Genomic DNA, 17,631 nt, shown 5'->3' on the forward strand with positions numbered 1-17,631 from the left:
AAAAAAAAAAGTGTGAACATGTTTGAAACGTTTAACAATATGAGCCTACGATTAATGCACCCAGAATGCTCTCTGATTAGATGCAAATGTCTGCAGAAGTTTGTGAGCAAGAGTGTTCTTTACTTTCAAAATAAAAATTCAAGTAGGGAAAAAAAAACGTTTTGCTACTATTAAATTTTAGGTGCTATTTCTTTGAAACCTCATTTAGTAAAATGTGTTAATGCATGCAAGTATGTCCATAAATAATAATAATGGAAAATCAGTGTAACCTCAACAAGATTATTGGAAGCATGAAAATTAAAAAGCACTGGCAAAGCCAACCGAACCCACATTTAGTAAGTCTTTCGGTTTCGTCAATGCGTGTCCTGTTTTGACATGGCTTTTGTAACACTTTATTGTTGTGGAAGCTGCCAGGCCCTCACCATTGTAACTAACACTGACAGAAAGAAAAAAAAGTTTTTGTTCTCAAAAAGCACACATTGCCACAAGCGGCATAACAAAGGCTCCTCAGTCCCCCTTTAGGGACCCTCCCCCCCTCAGCACAGCAACAGCACTGAGTGAGCCTGAGTCTGGAGGTTGGGCCCCTCCTTGTTCTTTGAAGGGTGGGGGGGGGGGGGGTCTCCTCCAGATTCGTAACGCCACTGATTGCCACAGATTCTCCTGGCACTGAACAAAACTACTTTGTGTGCCAATATGCTTCTTGTGAAAAAGCAGAATGCGATCACTCAAAGTAAAGCCAGCCGATAGATAGTGAGAGAAATAGAAGTTTAATAAAAACAAAATGTCTTTGTTAACACCATACCTAATTAGGAACTCCAGTCTTAAAGAAAGTCACTAAAGTGCGTCCATGGTTTAGGTCTTTGAATTATTGGCTTTCATGTAGACCAGGAAATCGTACTCCTAGAAAATATTTGTTAACTGTATTTTAGCTCAAGCAAATGTGCATGTGTAGATTTGCTCATGTGAAAATCTGTTGAGTGTTTACAAGTTCACTTTCCCTCAAACCACTTTTTTCCAATCCTGGAAGAACTTCTATTTCTGCCATTGTCAGGAGTAAATTTCCACCCTCTCATTATGGGAAAAGATTAGAGAAGAGCTGGTGAAAATCCTTAAAACATGCAGGTTAGTAGGTTTGCAGACTCAACGCTGCTTACTGTTTCCTCATGCCCCAGTTTGTAGATATGTAGAAAGGTGGCAAAATAAGGAAATTGCTATAGTAGGGATTTAAGTTGCAAGCATTCAAGGCATACTATAGAAATAGCCCAGGCATAATCAGAGAGCCTATTATCTGAGCTCTTAAATAATGAGATAGCTGCCATACTTTGTCGCCACACTACATGGCACCAAAGGGACATGTAGATTTTTTACAGGACAAGTAGATTTAAAAAGCAACCTGTCCCATGGACAAGTAAGATTTATCATTAAATTCCACACCCATGTTTAAAGTCACACAAGGTGATACAGACTTTAGACTGACTAAAGTTATACTTTTAGTTGGAATCACAGAAGGTTAAGAAAAAAATGGGTGTTACTTCTTATAACTTGAATCTCACCACATTTTATATTGTTCTCAATAATTATTGTGTCCATTTATTTCAAAGTCCACCATTTGCTAAACGCATGTCCACTTACATATTGTCTATTTCTGTAAAAAACTATTATCTGTCTTGTGTTGCTAAGGTTTATTCACATTCCTTGTAAAAATATTATCAGAGAGCATAATTAAGAACATAAATTATGTCATTATGTTATATATGGAAATGTCACTTACCCAGTGTACATCTGTTCGATGGCATGTGTAGCTGCAGATACACATGCTAGGCATAGACTACAAAGCAGTTAATCCTCCCAAAATAAAATAGCGGTGGCTAGCCTGTAGGAGTGGAAGTTGTTTGAAAGTGTTCTCTGCTTTGAAAATACATCTACACAATAATGTTTTGCAAATGTATGGGGAGTAGACCAAGTGGCAGGTTTACATATATCAGCCATTGGTATGTTTCCTCAGAATGCCATAGACGCACCTTTCTTGTAGAATGTGCTCTAGGTGTGATCAAAAGTTGTCTTTTTGCCTTAATGTAACATGTTTGTATACATCTAACAATCCATCTTGCTAACCCCTGCTTAGAGATAGGATTGCCTTTATGTGGTTGCTGAAAAGCAACAAAAAGTTGTTCTGGTTTTCTAAAATCTTTAGTTCTATCTATATAGTACATAAGAGCTCTTTTGAGATCAAGATTATGAAGGGCTCTTTTTGCAACTGAGTCTGGCTGTGGAAAGAAGACTGGCAATTCCACTGTTTGGTTGATGTGAAAAGAAGATACTACTTTGGTAGAAATTTGGGATTTGTCCTAAGTACAACGTTATGTTTGTGTACTTGGAAAAAACGTTCAAGAGTGAATGCTTCTATTTCACTAACTCTTCGTAATGAAGTAAAAGCTACCAGAAAGGCAACCTTCCATGTCAAAAACTGAATTTGACAAGAGTGCATGAGTTCAAAAGGTGGACCCCATGAGTCTGGTAAGTACGATATTTAGATTCCAAGTAAGTGTTCTTAGATTGTCAGTAGTAAACAAATATTTTCCATTTGTTAGCATAATACTGTCTAGTAGTAGGTTTACGTGCCTGCTTAAGCACTTCCATAAATTCTAATAGAAGTTTTAAGTATCCAAATTCTATGACTTCAAGAGCTAAGTCGCTAAATTGAGAGCACTGGGGTTTGGGTGCCTGATTTGACCTTTGTTTTGTGTTAATAAATCTGGTCTGTTTGGGAGTTTGGAATGAAGTACTACAGACAGGTCTAGGACTATCTTGTACCAATGTTGACGTGCCCATGTTGGCGCTATGGGTATCATGGTCAGAGATGTGTGATAGTTTGTTGACCAGAAAGGGAAGGAGAGGGGGGAAAAGTGTAAGCAAATATTCCTGACCAATTGATCCAGAGAGCATTGCCTTTGGATAGGGTATGTGGATGTCTGGATGCAAAGTTTTGGCATTTTGCATTGTCGCTTGTTGCGGATAGGTCTATTTCTGGTGTTCCCCACTTTTGAAAGTACTTTTGAAGTACCTGAAAGTGAATTTCCCATTTGTGTGTCTGTTGGTGGTTGCTGCTTAGGAGATCCACCAGCTGATTGTGTATTCCTGGAATGTATTCTCTTAACAGATAAGTGTGATTGTGCATTGCCCATTTCCATATTGTCTGGGCTAGAAGAAACAGTTGAGATGAATGCGTCCCGCCTTGTTTTTTCAGGTAATACATGGTCGTCATATTGTCTGTTTTTATCAGAACAGTCAAGTTTGAAAAGGGGTTTCAAAGCTTTTAGGGCAAGGAACACAGCTAATAATTCTAAATGGTTTATGTGAAATTCTTTCTGCTTCGAATCCCATTCCCCTTGAATGGTGAGGTTGTCTAGAAAAGCTACCCAACCTATCATTGATGCATCTGTTGTTCTTGTGGTCTGAGGCACAGGGTCTTGAAATGACCGCCCCATCATTAGATTGCTGAGATTCCATCATTGAAGGGACGTGTGCGTTTGGCGGTCCATCAACACTAGATCTTGCTATTGACCTTGCTATTGTTGAGAGGCATTGTTGTAAAGGCCTCATGTTGAGTCTTGCATGTGGTACTATCGCTATGCAAGATGCCATAATTCCTAGAATCTTCATGATAAATCTTAGTGTATTGTTGATTTGCCTGTATGTGTGGTATGAGATTTTGGAAAGCCTGTATCCTTTATGTATTTGGATATGCTAGGGCTTTTTGTGTATTTAGAATAGCACCTAGGTAAGGTTGTCTTGTGCTGGTTGAAGGTGATTTTTCTGGTAATTTAGAGTGAACCCCAGTGTATGTAGGGTTTCTATTACGTACTGAGTGTATTGTTGGCATTGTGTAAAATTGCCTGATTGTATTAGCCAATCGTCTAGACATGGAAAGGTGTGAATGTGTTGCCTTCTTAAGTAGGCTGCTACTACTGCTACACATTTTGTGAATACTCTCGGAGCTGTTATGCCGAATGGCAGAACTTTGAACTGATAATGTTTTCGTGCTATGACTAACCTGGGGTATTTTCTGTGAGCTGGATGGATGGGTTTATGGAAATACGCATCTTTGAGGTCTAAAGCAGTCATGTAATCTTGTTTGTGTATGAGTGGAATTACGTCCTGCAGAGTTACCATGTGAAAGTGTTCTTACAGGATGTATAGATTGAGAGACCTGAGTCTAGGACAGGCCTTCGAGTACCATCTATTTTGGGAATGAGGAAGCATAGTGAATATACTCCTGTTCCTTGTTGAGAATGTGGGACCAATTCTATTGCTTGTTTTAGTAGTAGTGATTGTACCTCCTGTTGTAATAGAACGTTAAGTTCTGGGGACAATTTGTGGGAATGTGGTGGAATGTTTGGAGGAGTGGAGGTCAATTCTAGGCAATAGACATTGCGGATCATTGATAACACCCAATAGTCTGTGGTGGTATTTTGCTAATAAGAGTGGAATTGCTGTAGTCTTCCCCCCACAGGATTTGTGTGGGGTAGAGGGATGGGAAATAAGTCACTGTTTGGCTGGTGTAGTAGCTTGTTTTGAGGTTTGGAACTTGCCTCTGTCTCTAAAGTATTGCCCGGTTTATAAGACCCTCTAAATCCCCCTTTCTGATATTGTTGCTGCTTTTGTCCCTGCTTTGCCTGGGAGGTAGAGGCTTCAGAGCATTGTGGTTTGAATCTTCCCCTAAATTGTGGCCTGAAAAAGGAGCCTCTATACGGTGTCATGTATAATGCTACCATTGCTTTGGCAGTGTCGACCTCAGGCCCATATAAGTGTTTCTTGTGAAAAGGCATTTTGAGTACGGCCTGTTGGATTTCTGGTTTAAAACCAGAAGAACGTAGCCATGCATGCCTTCTTATAGTAATGGCAGTGTTGCTGTATCTGCAGCATAGAGGGCAGACCTTATCTGATTTTTGCCTCTGACCTGTCCCTCTTCTGCATGTTGCTGTGCACTCTTTTGATGTTCCTTTGGGAGGTGCTGTAGGAGTTCTTGCATCTCATCCCAGTGGGCTCTATTGTATCTTGCAAGAAGTGCTTGTGAATTTGCAATTCGTCATTGGTTGTCCGCTTGTGTGGCCACTCTTGCCAGCAGCATGAAATTTTCTACTCTCCTTATAGGGTGAAGGAGCATCCCCGAGGATTGGCTATTAGCTCTCTTTCTAGCCGCAGTCACTACGACTGTATCTGGAGGAACTTGGTGTGTGTGATGCAGTCTATGTCTGTAGGAGCAGGTTTGTACTTCTTGTCAACATGCAGAGTAATTACTCTAGCTTTGACTGGTTTACTAAGAATTTGTTCGGCATGTTTGACCATTCCAGACAACATGGGAAGGCATTAATATCTAGAGTGAGTGGAGGACAGCGAGTTAAACAAGAAATGATCCTCTAGGGCCTCAGTATGCATAAGCACTCCCTGATAAGCAGCTACCCTGGAAACAACCTGAGTGTATGCAGCAGTGTCCTCTGGTGGAGAAGGCTTGGAGGGGTATAAGTCAGGATCGTTATCTGGAATAGGTTTCGGGTCATATAGATCCCAAGGACCACTGTATCCCCATGAGAGTATTGTTAATGCGTTAGTTAAGGCAACAGTGGTGGACTAGTGTGTGGAGGTGAAAAAGAAAGCTGTGGTGAATGAGGAGGAGAAGTAGGGGCAGGTCCTGGCTTCTCATTTTGCTTATAAATGTATGCTGGTGGTTGAACAGTGTCTAATTCTTCCTGAAAAGCCAGCTTTCTTTTAGTTTTGAAAGGAGGTGCAGTAACAATTCTGCCAGTCTCTTTTTGGATGTGGATTCTGGATTGTCTTTCATCCATAACCTCCAGTATAGTCTGAATCTCAGTGTCCTCATCAGAAGGTCTGTAAGATTCCTGCATTGATTTCGAACTCTGTTTGAGATGGCTCGAAAGTCCTGGTTCTTCTGTATAAGAAGATTTCTTGGGTTCTGAAGTTTGGATCTTTTTCGGTCCCGAAAAAGGAGTCCGTTGTTTTGGCTCCAAAGCAGGGCGTCAAAGCTTCAACTCCGAGGAGTGAGGATACTTACTGGAGTACGAGGCAGAGCTCTATACAGATTTAGTCGACTCCGAAGTCAACGGAGAAGTGGCCTTTTTCAGCGCTGAACTCAAAGGTCGGTCTTTTTTCGGGTCGAACCTTGGCTGGCAGTGGTGTACCCCAGGCCTTCGGTGTTTTTTTTTTTTATATGGACATAGGGGCAGACATACTCACGTGCTGGCCAGCACTGATAGGCGTTTCTTTTTCCGATTCTTGCTCGGAGTCGGTGTCTCTGATGGAGACCGCCGTCTGCGCCTGTTGTTCTTCATGACAGATATTTTATGTAGTTTTTAATGCCATCTCTAACCTTCTGGCTCTCCGATCACGCAAGATCTTCTTGGATCGAAACGATCGACAGGCCTCACAATCCTCTTCTCGGTGGTCCGGAGAAAGACACAGATTACGAACCAGGTGTTGGTCTGTATAGGGAAACTTTAGCATTTGCACCGAGGGCAGAATCAAAAAGGAGTCTGTTCCATCAGGCTTCCACACGGTAGACCCTAACAGAGCAGAGTCGGGCGCACGCGCCCAAAAGGGCAAAGTCTATAATCTGACAGTACTATCGGTTCGAGGCTAGATAGAACGCAATTGAAACAATACCGACGATTAAATGAGTTTCTAAGGTTTCCGAATGGAAATCTTGGAGCGAGAGGAAACACGTCCTAACCCGACAGCGGAATGAAAACAATTTAACAATGGAGTCGATGCCCGTGCTCAGTGTAACCGAAAGGAGTCGTCACTCGATCCCGTGACTCCGAAAAGACTTCTTCGAAGAAAAACAACTTGTAACACTCTAAGCCCAATACTAGATGTCAGAAGAGCTATGCATAGCATGTGTATCTGCAGCTACACATGCCACCGAACATATATATATATACACACACACACCACACAGACTATGAGCAGTCCTTGATTTTGTTTTTAATGCACAACACCTAAACGATTTAGGATTTAGTGTAATGTGAAGCACTGTCCTAATGATAAACATGACAAGTTTTTATAATTTTTTTTATATACTGTATATAAATAATAGCCAGTCATCATTTCAGAGTCTTGCAAGCAGGTATCATCACGTTTCAGCTTTTGGATAAGTTATAGTCCTCCTCAGAAAGCTCATACAAGGGTATTACGTGAATCTACCTTTGATGCAAAATCGGTACACAGACTCCCTTTATAGTGTTTATACATGAAAATGTTCTAACATGTCAGCAATACGCATTTTCAATTTATTGTCAGGTGTCCTTAATAAGTAGGGAACTCACTAGGCTATTCTGGAATATTTAAATTACGGACAGACATGTAGTGGATGTGTCAGCCTTTGTGGTGCTTACACATCTTCACGACTCAACAGGGTTCACTGGTAGCGGGCTGCAGTGCAAAAAGTGCACCTGGCTGTGAGAACACACAAACAGACTATGATTTAGAAACATCTATTCTGAAGTTCATATTTTGCCACTTTCCAGTCTGCCCGATATTTGGAACAGGCAACATCAGACTCAGATTAGGGCAGCCAGGAGTGAGAGAACAAGACTTGAGACTCTGGGAAACAGAGGCAGCAGAATATGTGAACCTGGATCACAAGTTAGGCAGAATAATTCTCAGTCAGAGAAATGATTAGATAACATAATCAAGTCAGACATGGAAGTTAATCCTGTATCGAAGGAAAGGTCGAACCATTCAACGAATGAGCCTGATTTTGATCCGGCAGAAGTATATTTAGACAAGAATCAATAGCATCATGTACCACTTCCCTTCACCACCAGCACAATCACTCACCAAGCAAAGGAAAGGCAGAAACCAACAAACAAATGCCGGACCAAGTCCAACAAGACCACAAGCATTGGTAAATAACTGCAAAGTTGTCTTGGGTTTGTCAGGTGGGCAGAAGACCAATACCCTCAATGGTATATGCCTTGCAGGGACAAACCTAGCCAATACCACATGTTTGGATAGAAGGTCAACAGACCCAACTGTGACAGACTTCCATCTGAAGGAAAAACCATACACTTCTGCACCACCACAACTACTTAATACGCCTGGATATGTCCATAGATATCACTACCTTCCATTGAGAGCCCATACTACAGGCAAACAAAAATTTACAGACAAAGCTCTGCACCAAAGCGCTAAGAGGCAAAGTAAACGGAAGCCCACTATACAAAAAACACACTACATAGCATGAATTTTCATAGGGAATGATCATTTTTCACTCTATATTGTGGATTGTTGATTAGTCAATCCTCCAACTGCATTGTCACTGCGCATTGGTACTTTAAAAGCATGCCACTACCAGCACACCAACAAAGCATAAACAAGCATCTGCAAAAGCCAATTGGTCTTGCCTACCCAAGATGTGATTAAGCATGGCTAAAGTATAATATAAAAAAGCAGTGTCAAATTTTGTTGCGGGTGCAAACATGGTGCGTATGTCTTCAAAATTATGCAGCTACTTTTTTATTCTTTTACACTACTGTTCAGAGTTAGATTGGAAACTAAAGATGATGTGAAAGCATCTTTTAAGTAGTGCAGAGGGGACAGGTGCAAAGGGTTGGGTGGAAGAAATACCCCATGGGGATGGGGAAGGGTCAGAAGTAGCATGGGGAACAGATGATGGACGGAATGCTAAACAATGTCAAACATCCACCCTCAGTCACAGATCTGGGCCTACATAAAGGCCACTCCATTTTTTTTCCAACATGCAACTGGAACAAATGCTGCCATGTCACACATCAATGCTCTTCACCATTCCTCCTCTCTAGTGTTGCTATGCTTATGCAGTCACAACCGCAGGTACTAGTTCTCATCTCTACAGGGACTCTCCACTTGAACTCTTTCTCGTTGCAGAAGAGGCAGGTAGAACTTCAATGGCAATGACAAAATACCCCATTAACTGTAAGTTCACTTAAGAACTTTCTCTGAACTTAGGAAAACAGATTTTTTTTTTTAGGTATAAGTGACCTGATCCCACTTCTACGTTTTCTTGCCACGTCAGACAGAGTCCAACAGCAGCTATTTTCAGAACGAAAGAACACAAAGGACTAACAGTGTTTGGAGGTTTAATCACTATCACATCAAATAAAACCTGCACAATTCTGGATACTAGCATTCTTCAAATAGTTCTGCAGAGAACAAAAACAGAAAAATAATGACTTACCCCACCCGACTGGTAATCGTCCAAGAGGATCAAACTCTTTATTTTGACCTGGATAATCTTGATTCTACGACAAAAGCAGTGTAAAGTAACCACTAGTGGAACAATACAAATTATTAAGATATATAAATGCGCCATTTGTACTCATCAAACATGCCAAAATCATGGCTTTATCTAACACTTTAAGTCTAAAATACAATAAACTGCCTTCTCACCTGAAACATATTGGGAACTTTGTTTAATTTACAGTAGTTTTGTATCATCTCAAACAGAACAACATTGCTGACAACCTCTTCACTTATGGGAAACACTCATTAAAGAATGACAAGTTAGAGCAATTCAAACAGGAAGCTGAAAGCTAAATGGGATTTAGTGCCTCGGAGTGGCCTTGTGCCGTTTGAAAGAAGACACAATGAACTACCTACCTTTCTGGTGGATACTGTATCTACCTTGAGATTCCTCACCTTTTAAATATCCTAGGGGTCAGACTGGATCCAGCAACTTTGAAACAGACAGTATGAGGACAGCATTATACCACCAAGGTGCAGAGCAAAAATCTAAACGTGGTTGTTCCTAAAGATAAGTAACTTTTTCTTCTGATGGATATTTACAACTGGAGATTCCTCAAATTCCGAAAAAATTATTCAAGTAGTAACCTACTGGAACGTTGCACTTAAAGGGCTGGGAAAACCAAAATGTCTTGAAGGACTGAGGTGCACGAAGTGACCTACCATCACAACTCTGAATAAAATCAGTGTTTTGCAGAGAAGCGAAGGGGAGCCCAAGTGGGTGTTTAGCAAATGTTTGCCATGAGGACTCCCTTGCCAGAGCTAAGTAGAGCACGTCGTTCTTGTGAAATGTGGTCTGATGACCCCTAGAGGTTCATTATGTTCTAAGTCATAATACAGCTAGACGAACAAGTTGCTTCACCTTGACAATAAGCTCTTATGGAGGGCTGTGGCTTCCATCTTGCCAGTGTAGCAGATGAAGTTGACTGTCAATTCGGAAGTCCTTGAAACAGTTAATAGAAGAACTGACAGCCTACTCTCAGTCTGTAATGCCTTTTCCCCTCTTTAGTGGGATCTGAAGGAGGAAAGAAGGCAAGTAAGGGTGATAAGACTTCCCTAAATAGCAGGCAATGATACCATCAGGCAGTAAAGCAGCTCTAGTTCGAAGACCCAGCTTGTCAGGAAAAAAAGGAAGTAAAAGGACGTCTGACACTCAGTGCTTGAAACTCACTGACCTATCTAGCCAACGTAAAGGAAATTAGAACATAACTGTCTTAAAAAGGTGAGCATTTGCTGTATAAAGGTTCAAACAGAGAACATTAAAAAGGTAGAGGCCACATTAAAGTCCTACTGAGGCATTATAAATGAAGGAGAAAACATGATGGTAAAGCCCTTCAGTAATCTCATAACGTTGGGTGATGTCAACAGCTACAGCTGATCTGAAGAACACAATAAGGCCAGCAATGCAGATATGTTATCCTTCACTGTACCCACTGAGTAAATCTGCTGAGCAAATAGCAGGGTGAATCATAAGACATCTGACAAGTGAGCCTCAAGAGGAACTACAAAGCTGTCTGAGGCACTGCTTCTGAAGGCTGGTACAACGTTCCTTTAATTACATTCTTCTCCACACTGCTCCATGTCAAATCTGTTGCAGCCTATCTGAGATCACTAGAGACTGGGAAAGATCTTGCAATGCTGTAATCACTGCCTGCGAAGTACCAATGGAGATGCCTCAAAAGACCAAAAGGACCAAAAGTTAGCAGAGCAAGCAGGTGAAAGAAGATAAGAACTGGTACATGTCACTGGACGCACTAATGGCCTTCAACTCTGTAGAATGGCCATATCTATTCGCAGTCTTAGAATGAACGGGTTTTGGGCCCCGTTTTAGAGCATGGGTGCTACTCCTCCATTCCTCCCCCACAAGCTCAAGTAGCTGGGAACGGAACACGGTTAAAGATGTACATCCTGCGAAGGGGGGACACAGAAGGGCTGCCCTCTTTCCCCCTTGCTGTTCACGCTACCCCTTGAGCAGCTAGCACCGTGGGTGTGGATGGACCCACTAGTTACAGGGAATCGTCTGGGACGGCCAGTGGGAGGATAGAATATCATTGTACGCAGATGATATACTACTGTAAATCATGAAGCCTTCTGCCTCCCTGGATCGTATAATGCACATAACCCTATTTGGGAAATATTCAGGGTATGCCATCAACTGGACGAAGACCGGACTCTATATCCTCAAAAGGAATGCTACCTGCCTACCCAGGGGGTGCCCTTTCGAAACCAAAACTGACGATTTTAAGAACCTAGGCATATACGTGACAAAAAATCCAGCTAGCTACTACACTTATAACTTGTCCCCCCTCCTGGGGGGACTTAAGCTAGATATACAACAATGGAGAACATTGCCACTGTCCCTACTTGGAAGAGCTGCTCTCTAAAAAATGATGGCATTGCCACGCTTTATGTATGTCCTCCATAATACTCCATTATAAGGTCCCCCCACACTACTATAGAGAGGTTGACAGTGAATTACGGGCCCTTGTACAGAACGGGGGCCAAGCCAGAATATCCTTGACCAAGCTGACCAGTGGGTGGTATGACGGGGGGATTGCCCTACCCAGCATAAAGAAATACCATTGGGCTGCACAGTTGACATCGATCAACTGTTGGATGCACGACCAACGACCACAATAGGAATCTGCCTATCGAATGGACAGAAAGCTGTCACAACCAAGGGGTAACCTGCTGGCCCTATACTCCTCACCCCAGTTGTCACTCAAGCTCGGCCCCAAGTCAGTGACCATCGAGTACTGGCACGCCACGCACAGAGCCCTGGGTTGGAAGGGAAGACTGACCCAAGCCACCCCGCCCTAGGACTCTTAGGCACTGGGCACTCTGTGCGATCTACCAGTGTTTGCATAGTTTGATCTTATTGGCATATCAAAAACCGGTAACCTCTGGTCACGCAACGCCATCAAGACCTTTGGCGAACTTCAAGAGGAACATGAACAAGCCCCCCGTATGTTCTTTGTCTATGTAAAAACATCTACTCAAGTCCACTGAAAGCAACAATGTTTCTGCTGTCCTAGATGAATTTGGGAAGAAAGATCTGAGAGTGATGGGTACATTTAAGTGAAAGTCAGCAGGAACCTTGGGAATGCTTTCAGCATTGTTTTTCTTCATCTTTTGTGAGTCAGTTGAAAGGTTCCTTGATGGTGAACACAAATATCACTCACTCTCCTTGAAGGTGTCAAGGCTAGGAGAAGCTGTCTTCCAGGAGGTGAATTTCTAATGTTCCTCATGTATTGGGTTGAAAGGAGGTAGTATTAACTGAATGAGAACAGTATTAAGTATACATGGAACCTTGAGGGTTTTGAATAGGTGGGAATGCTGTAAAGAGCACTTTCATAAACTGTTTAATGATCTGCTGGGAGAACAGAGTAGATAAAATTTCAGTCCTCTTGAATCTTGAGATTGCAGCCAGATGAACGCTGACTGAAGAATATGTAAGCCCAACAAATATGGGAAAATTTGGTGAGGTGTAATTTGAAGAGGAGGATGACCTTTATCCCTGCACCAGATCCAGAAATGTTCCCACTTGTCGTTGTAGGTCTTGGTGTTTGCGGAGACTTGAGCTGGAGCCAAAATATTTCTAAAGTCTTGCAGTAGATTCAAAGGGCCAAGCTCTAAAGGTCAGGTACCATGCTGTCAAGTTCAGCGATTTTGGGTTGTGAAGGAGAATCTCTCTGTGGTGTCTGGAGAATGCATTTTCAGAGCAATGGCTGGATGTGCTGATAACTGAAGGAAATCGTTGTACCAGTATTGGAGTGGCCTTGCTGAAGCAGGGAGGATCAGAGTTAAATGATTCATCTTCACCTTCCTCAGCACCCTGGTAATTTGGGGAAAAAGGAAAAGAAGCAGCACAGAGATTGAACCAAGTGAATGAAAGGGCTATGTCCAATATCACAGGATGCCAAAATGTGCTCCTGAAGCACTGGCATTTGCTAATGTACAGAGTGGCTAACAGATCAATCATGGGTCGACCCCATCAACTGAATATGCAATGCCCTTGGTCTTGGTGTATTTCCCACATGTGACACTCCAAAAGCTGCTGACCGAGTGTATCCTCCAGATTGTTCTAGCAGCCCAGGTAGGTGTTCTACAGCAAAGTCGGTCTTGTGAGAAATAACCCAGTTCCAGAGCAGTTGTGCCCCTTCTGAAAAGGGTCTAGACCACATTCCTCCTTGCTTGGGTATGCAGAACATAGAGGTTGTGTTGAGCATTCTGATTAGGACTAGTCGAATTACTAATCTGAGGAGGAACTGTTGTAACCCCAGCCGTACAACTCAGTTCTAAAACATTGATGTGGAGCATGTTCCCTGCATCTGATCAGAAGTCTGGTTGAGAGCTTTTGTAGGTGAACTCATCTGTCCATGGACTCCTCGGTTTTGAGTATTGTCCTTTCTGTTATGGGTAGAAAAAAAAGTCCGCTGGAGTTCCCCACCACAACAACTCTTGCTTCAGTTGCCTTGAGGCACGTGCAGTATCTTCCCATGGGCCTTTGATCACTTTCCATTGCAGGTCCAGTTCTTGTCCCACGCAGAGCCTGCAAAATTAAATGAGGCTTGTACATGATGCCATCGGTCCCCACAGAGCTTTGTACTGTCTTACTGAGGTGAATTGTTTTGCAGAAAGATTCTTTGCTATAGTTTGCAACTTCCTCATTCTTTCCATTGAGAGGAAAGCACTTCGCAGTTGTTTGTTGAATACTGCTACCCAGGTACTGGATTTTTGTATGAGGTGCTAAAGATAATTTCTCTGTTCAAAGTGAGACCCAATCTCCGGAAGAGACGGATGCAGGCCTTTGTACAAGCATTTGCTCCTTCCCTGAAGGCCATTGGACTAGCCAGCCGTCCAGGTATGGGAACACCTGATAACCGCTTTGTCTGAGAAAGAGCAGCTACTGGTGTTAGACATTTGGTGAATATTTGAGGCACTGATTTGAGCATTAAAGATAGTGCCTTGAACTGGCAGTATTGTCCTGCTACCAAGAATCAAAGGTACTGTCTGTGTTTTCAGTGAATGGCTATGTAGAAATATGAATCCAGAAGATCCAAGTAGGCCAAAAAAACTCCTTTCTGCATCTGCAGGGGGGCTTCCTGTAAACATCTGAAATTATTGTTTCTATAGAAATCTCTTTAGTTGCCTGAGATTCAGGATTGGCCTCCATCGACCTGTCTACTTTTTGATTAGAACTAATCTGGAATAAAACCCATGGGGAACATCCTTTACCAGGACGTTTTCACCACGAAATGCAATTGCAACGCATTTGTTTTTTTTACATTACAATTACTTTTACCACGCAAATCTTTACCATGCATATATGTTTGTGAAGGTTATGTGGTAAGTAGGTTGTATATTTTTATTTACTAAAATTTGTTGATATATTTATTAATATATAGATTTATGAAGTTGTAAAAGCAAACAAATATTTTCATAAAAATTAACACAGGATAAAAGGATTTGATGGCAAATGGTGAGGTAGTGTTTTGAACAGAAGGTGGCAGTGTTAGACTGTTTTTAAAATAACAATGTAACAGTAAGCGTGGTAAAATTAAGCGCAGCAGTGGATTGCGTAGTAAACGTATTTCACATGAGTGAACGTAAATGCAAATGCGTGGTAGAGGTATGCACTGTAAACTCTGTGTTGTAAAAACGTGTGTGGTAAAGGAACACTAGGCAATGTTATACAATCAAAAAAATCCTTGATTTATTTGTGATTTGGGGCCAATCTCTCCTTTGAGGGGAAGCATGAGAATTTCCTGTTAAAGCTCCTGCAGATGGAGATGAAGTTCTTTCCTGGGTGGGTATACAGGAGATCTATGAACGAACTGCAAGACAAGTCCTCAATGAACATTTGATGTTATATGTTTCCAAGCAAGAGCAAAAAAAGGAAATTTTCCCTCCCAACTTCTGAGTACTAGATTAACGAGTGAGCAAAGGCAGAGAGTCAAGCTCTATTCTGACTGTCATTTGTACGTGATTGAGAGGAACCTCACTTTCTCATTAAAGGGCTCTCTTACCACTGTTTTTGAGTACGATTACAGGAGTATCCTTGACTGTATCAGGATTGTCTTTGCAGGTAGTATGTGTCCCTGACCTCCATATTAGTTGAATCCTCTCAAGTTTTGCAATCTTCGAGAACCGTGAAAATTAGACGTTAAAAATCAATGGTATTGTGGAAGTCATAATGCCTTTGCAGTGCCATTGCTGTTTTTAGGTCCTGTATAGTCTCATTTACATGTTTACCAAAAATAAGGCTGTCAAAGGGCATGTCCAGAATCCTAGATTGGACCGCAGGATGGAATGTAGTGGTCTTAAACGAGCCTAGTCTTCTTAAACAGTACCTCCTGCAAGTTGGTCAAAAACCTGTGTTTGTGGCATCCATCACTGCACTAATAATTTAGGAAGAAGTCAACACCCCTTAAGGATATCTCTTGCCGTTTCCTTATCTTCAGGGATGAATTCAAATAAAGGAGTAATGTCATGCCACATCTGGCACTCATAACGTCCTAGAATTTCCAGGGCATGAAGCTGCTGCCATAGATGAAATTCCCCTGCTGTCCCAAATTACCAATGTGTCTACTAGCCTTGTCTGGCCAACAAGTGGATGCTGCAATTTGGGTCTTGGTTCTTCTCTTAGCAGCTGAAGAGATGACCGAATCCAGTTTAATATGACCAGTGGGGGAACCCGCAACCCAATCAAGGGCTCTATATTTTATCTCCATGCGAGGTATCACAGCTGAAACTGTAGCCGGTGTTTTCATCGATTTTAGGCCTTATGACTTGACAATCTAAAATGGATATAGATTTTACACACTTTCGTGGTTGTTCTTTGAAGTCGTAAAGGACATGTGGTTAATCTACAGATGTCAATGGTAGATTTAATTTCTGGGCAGCTTTTTCCACTAATGAATGGGATTCAGAGATATCTGTTGAATCCTATGTATTTGTCCCCTCATTAACGCTACTTGGGGCAATACATTCTCAACCAATATCCTGACCTAGATCATCTTGAGGAAGCTCACCTCCGTCCTCATCCATACCAGAGTATACTGAACTATAGGAATCGTTGTTGCTACTCCTAGGCCTGGAAGATGGTTAATTTAAAATGGAGGGAAAGGTAGTGGTGATGGTTGATGAGGTGTGGTAATCTGTATCGTAGCAAGTGGAGGTGGTAGAATTGGTGCCACATTTAACACTAACTGAGAATTATTTGTCAGATGTTATGGCAATAAACTTAGTAAAAGTATCCATCTGCTGTTACGTAGATAAAAAAAGGCCATAGGCACTTGGAACATGTATGGTCTGTCTAGGAGGTCTCTTTCCTATATAATATTGAGTGACTTGAGGCATATAATCTTGCTGATAATATATTATGTTTAAGATCTTTGTCGCCAATTTCTTCTTCCACATTTGGGACATATTTCACATCTAATTATGTTGGGCTGTAAGCAGTCTGTGAGGCATAATCACTAGCCTCTTCTTGGTCTGACTAAGATTTTAACTGGTGGCAAATTTGACAGTTTCAATGATGGAAAAACAGGCCTTCTTTATATATGCAATAGATGGTGTTATCATCGATGGGGATTTTGTCGCAGACAGTTTCATCAGCGGTAGGGTTGACTTTATTATGGACGCCATTGCTGATGGGACAGTTGTCGCTCTCACTGGTGTTGTGGATGATGTTCTTGTCGATGATGAGGTTTCCTCTGAGGATATGCTTTTGAAAATCTTTTCTTCTTTTTACTGCTTGGTCCTCCTTACTTAGAGGTATACTTTTCTTGTTTGTTATTTGAAGATGTGGCGATATGCAGTGTACCAGTTAAGTCCAGTTTAGGGAAGAGTATACATCTTCTTTTGTGCACTGCCTTTGCAGAAATGCTTGGAGGGGCACTCTTCACAGAATCCTTCACTGTAGAGGGGATTGAAAATGTGCCAGTGAATAGTTTTATAGAGCAGGACCCCTGTACTACCTGGTTCTCTAGTGATCGATAGGTTGATGGGAAGCTTGGGTCACCTGGAGCCTGTCAGTATCTTCTAGTTACTATATGGCTAAGGGAAGGGACAGAGGTTGGTTTTTCTCAAGCCACAATAACTAACTCTGTGATGGCATTGTTAAATGGAAGCTGAAATTCTGATGTTTATGATGTAGGACACCAGTCAAGAAGAATGACTTTACCTTCACAGATGGTAAGGGCAACTCACACTTCTACCACTTAATATACCATAAATGTGGCCCCTGAAGGCACAAGACCAGTGGGAGAATATAATTTTCACTTAGCGGAGGTATCTAGAACACTAGCATTTCCTAGGATCCAAAAA

The 17,631-nt window shown here is 41.8% G+C and overlaps 1 protein-coding gene across 3 annotated transcripts in view; it reads right to left on the reverse strand.

The window, feature by feature from the left end:
- Window positions 1-17,631, reverse strand: part of ITCH (itchy E3 ubiquitin protein ligase) — a 779,961-nt gene that overhangs the window by 305,678 nt on the left and 456,652 nt on the right. For all 3 annotated transcript variants that reach the window (XM_069243816.1, XM_069243814.1, XM_069243815.1), the window contains one exon: window positions 9,236-9,299. In XM_069243816.1, coding sequence (XP_069099917.1) covers window positions 9,236-9,299 — 64 coding nt within the window. The remainder of the gene's footprint in view (window positions 1-9,235; window positions 9,300-17,631) is intronic.

This window comes from Pleurodeles waltl, chromosome 7 (assembly GCF_031143425.1).
Source record: "Pleurodeles waltl isolate 20211129_DDA chromosome 7, aPleWal1.hap1.20221129, whole genome shotgun sequence".
NCBI classification, from domain to species: domain Eukaryota; kingdom Metazoa; phylum Chordata; class Amphibia; order Caudata; family Salamandridae; genus Pleurodeles; species Pleurodeles waltl.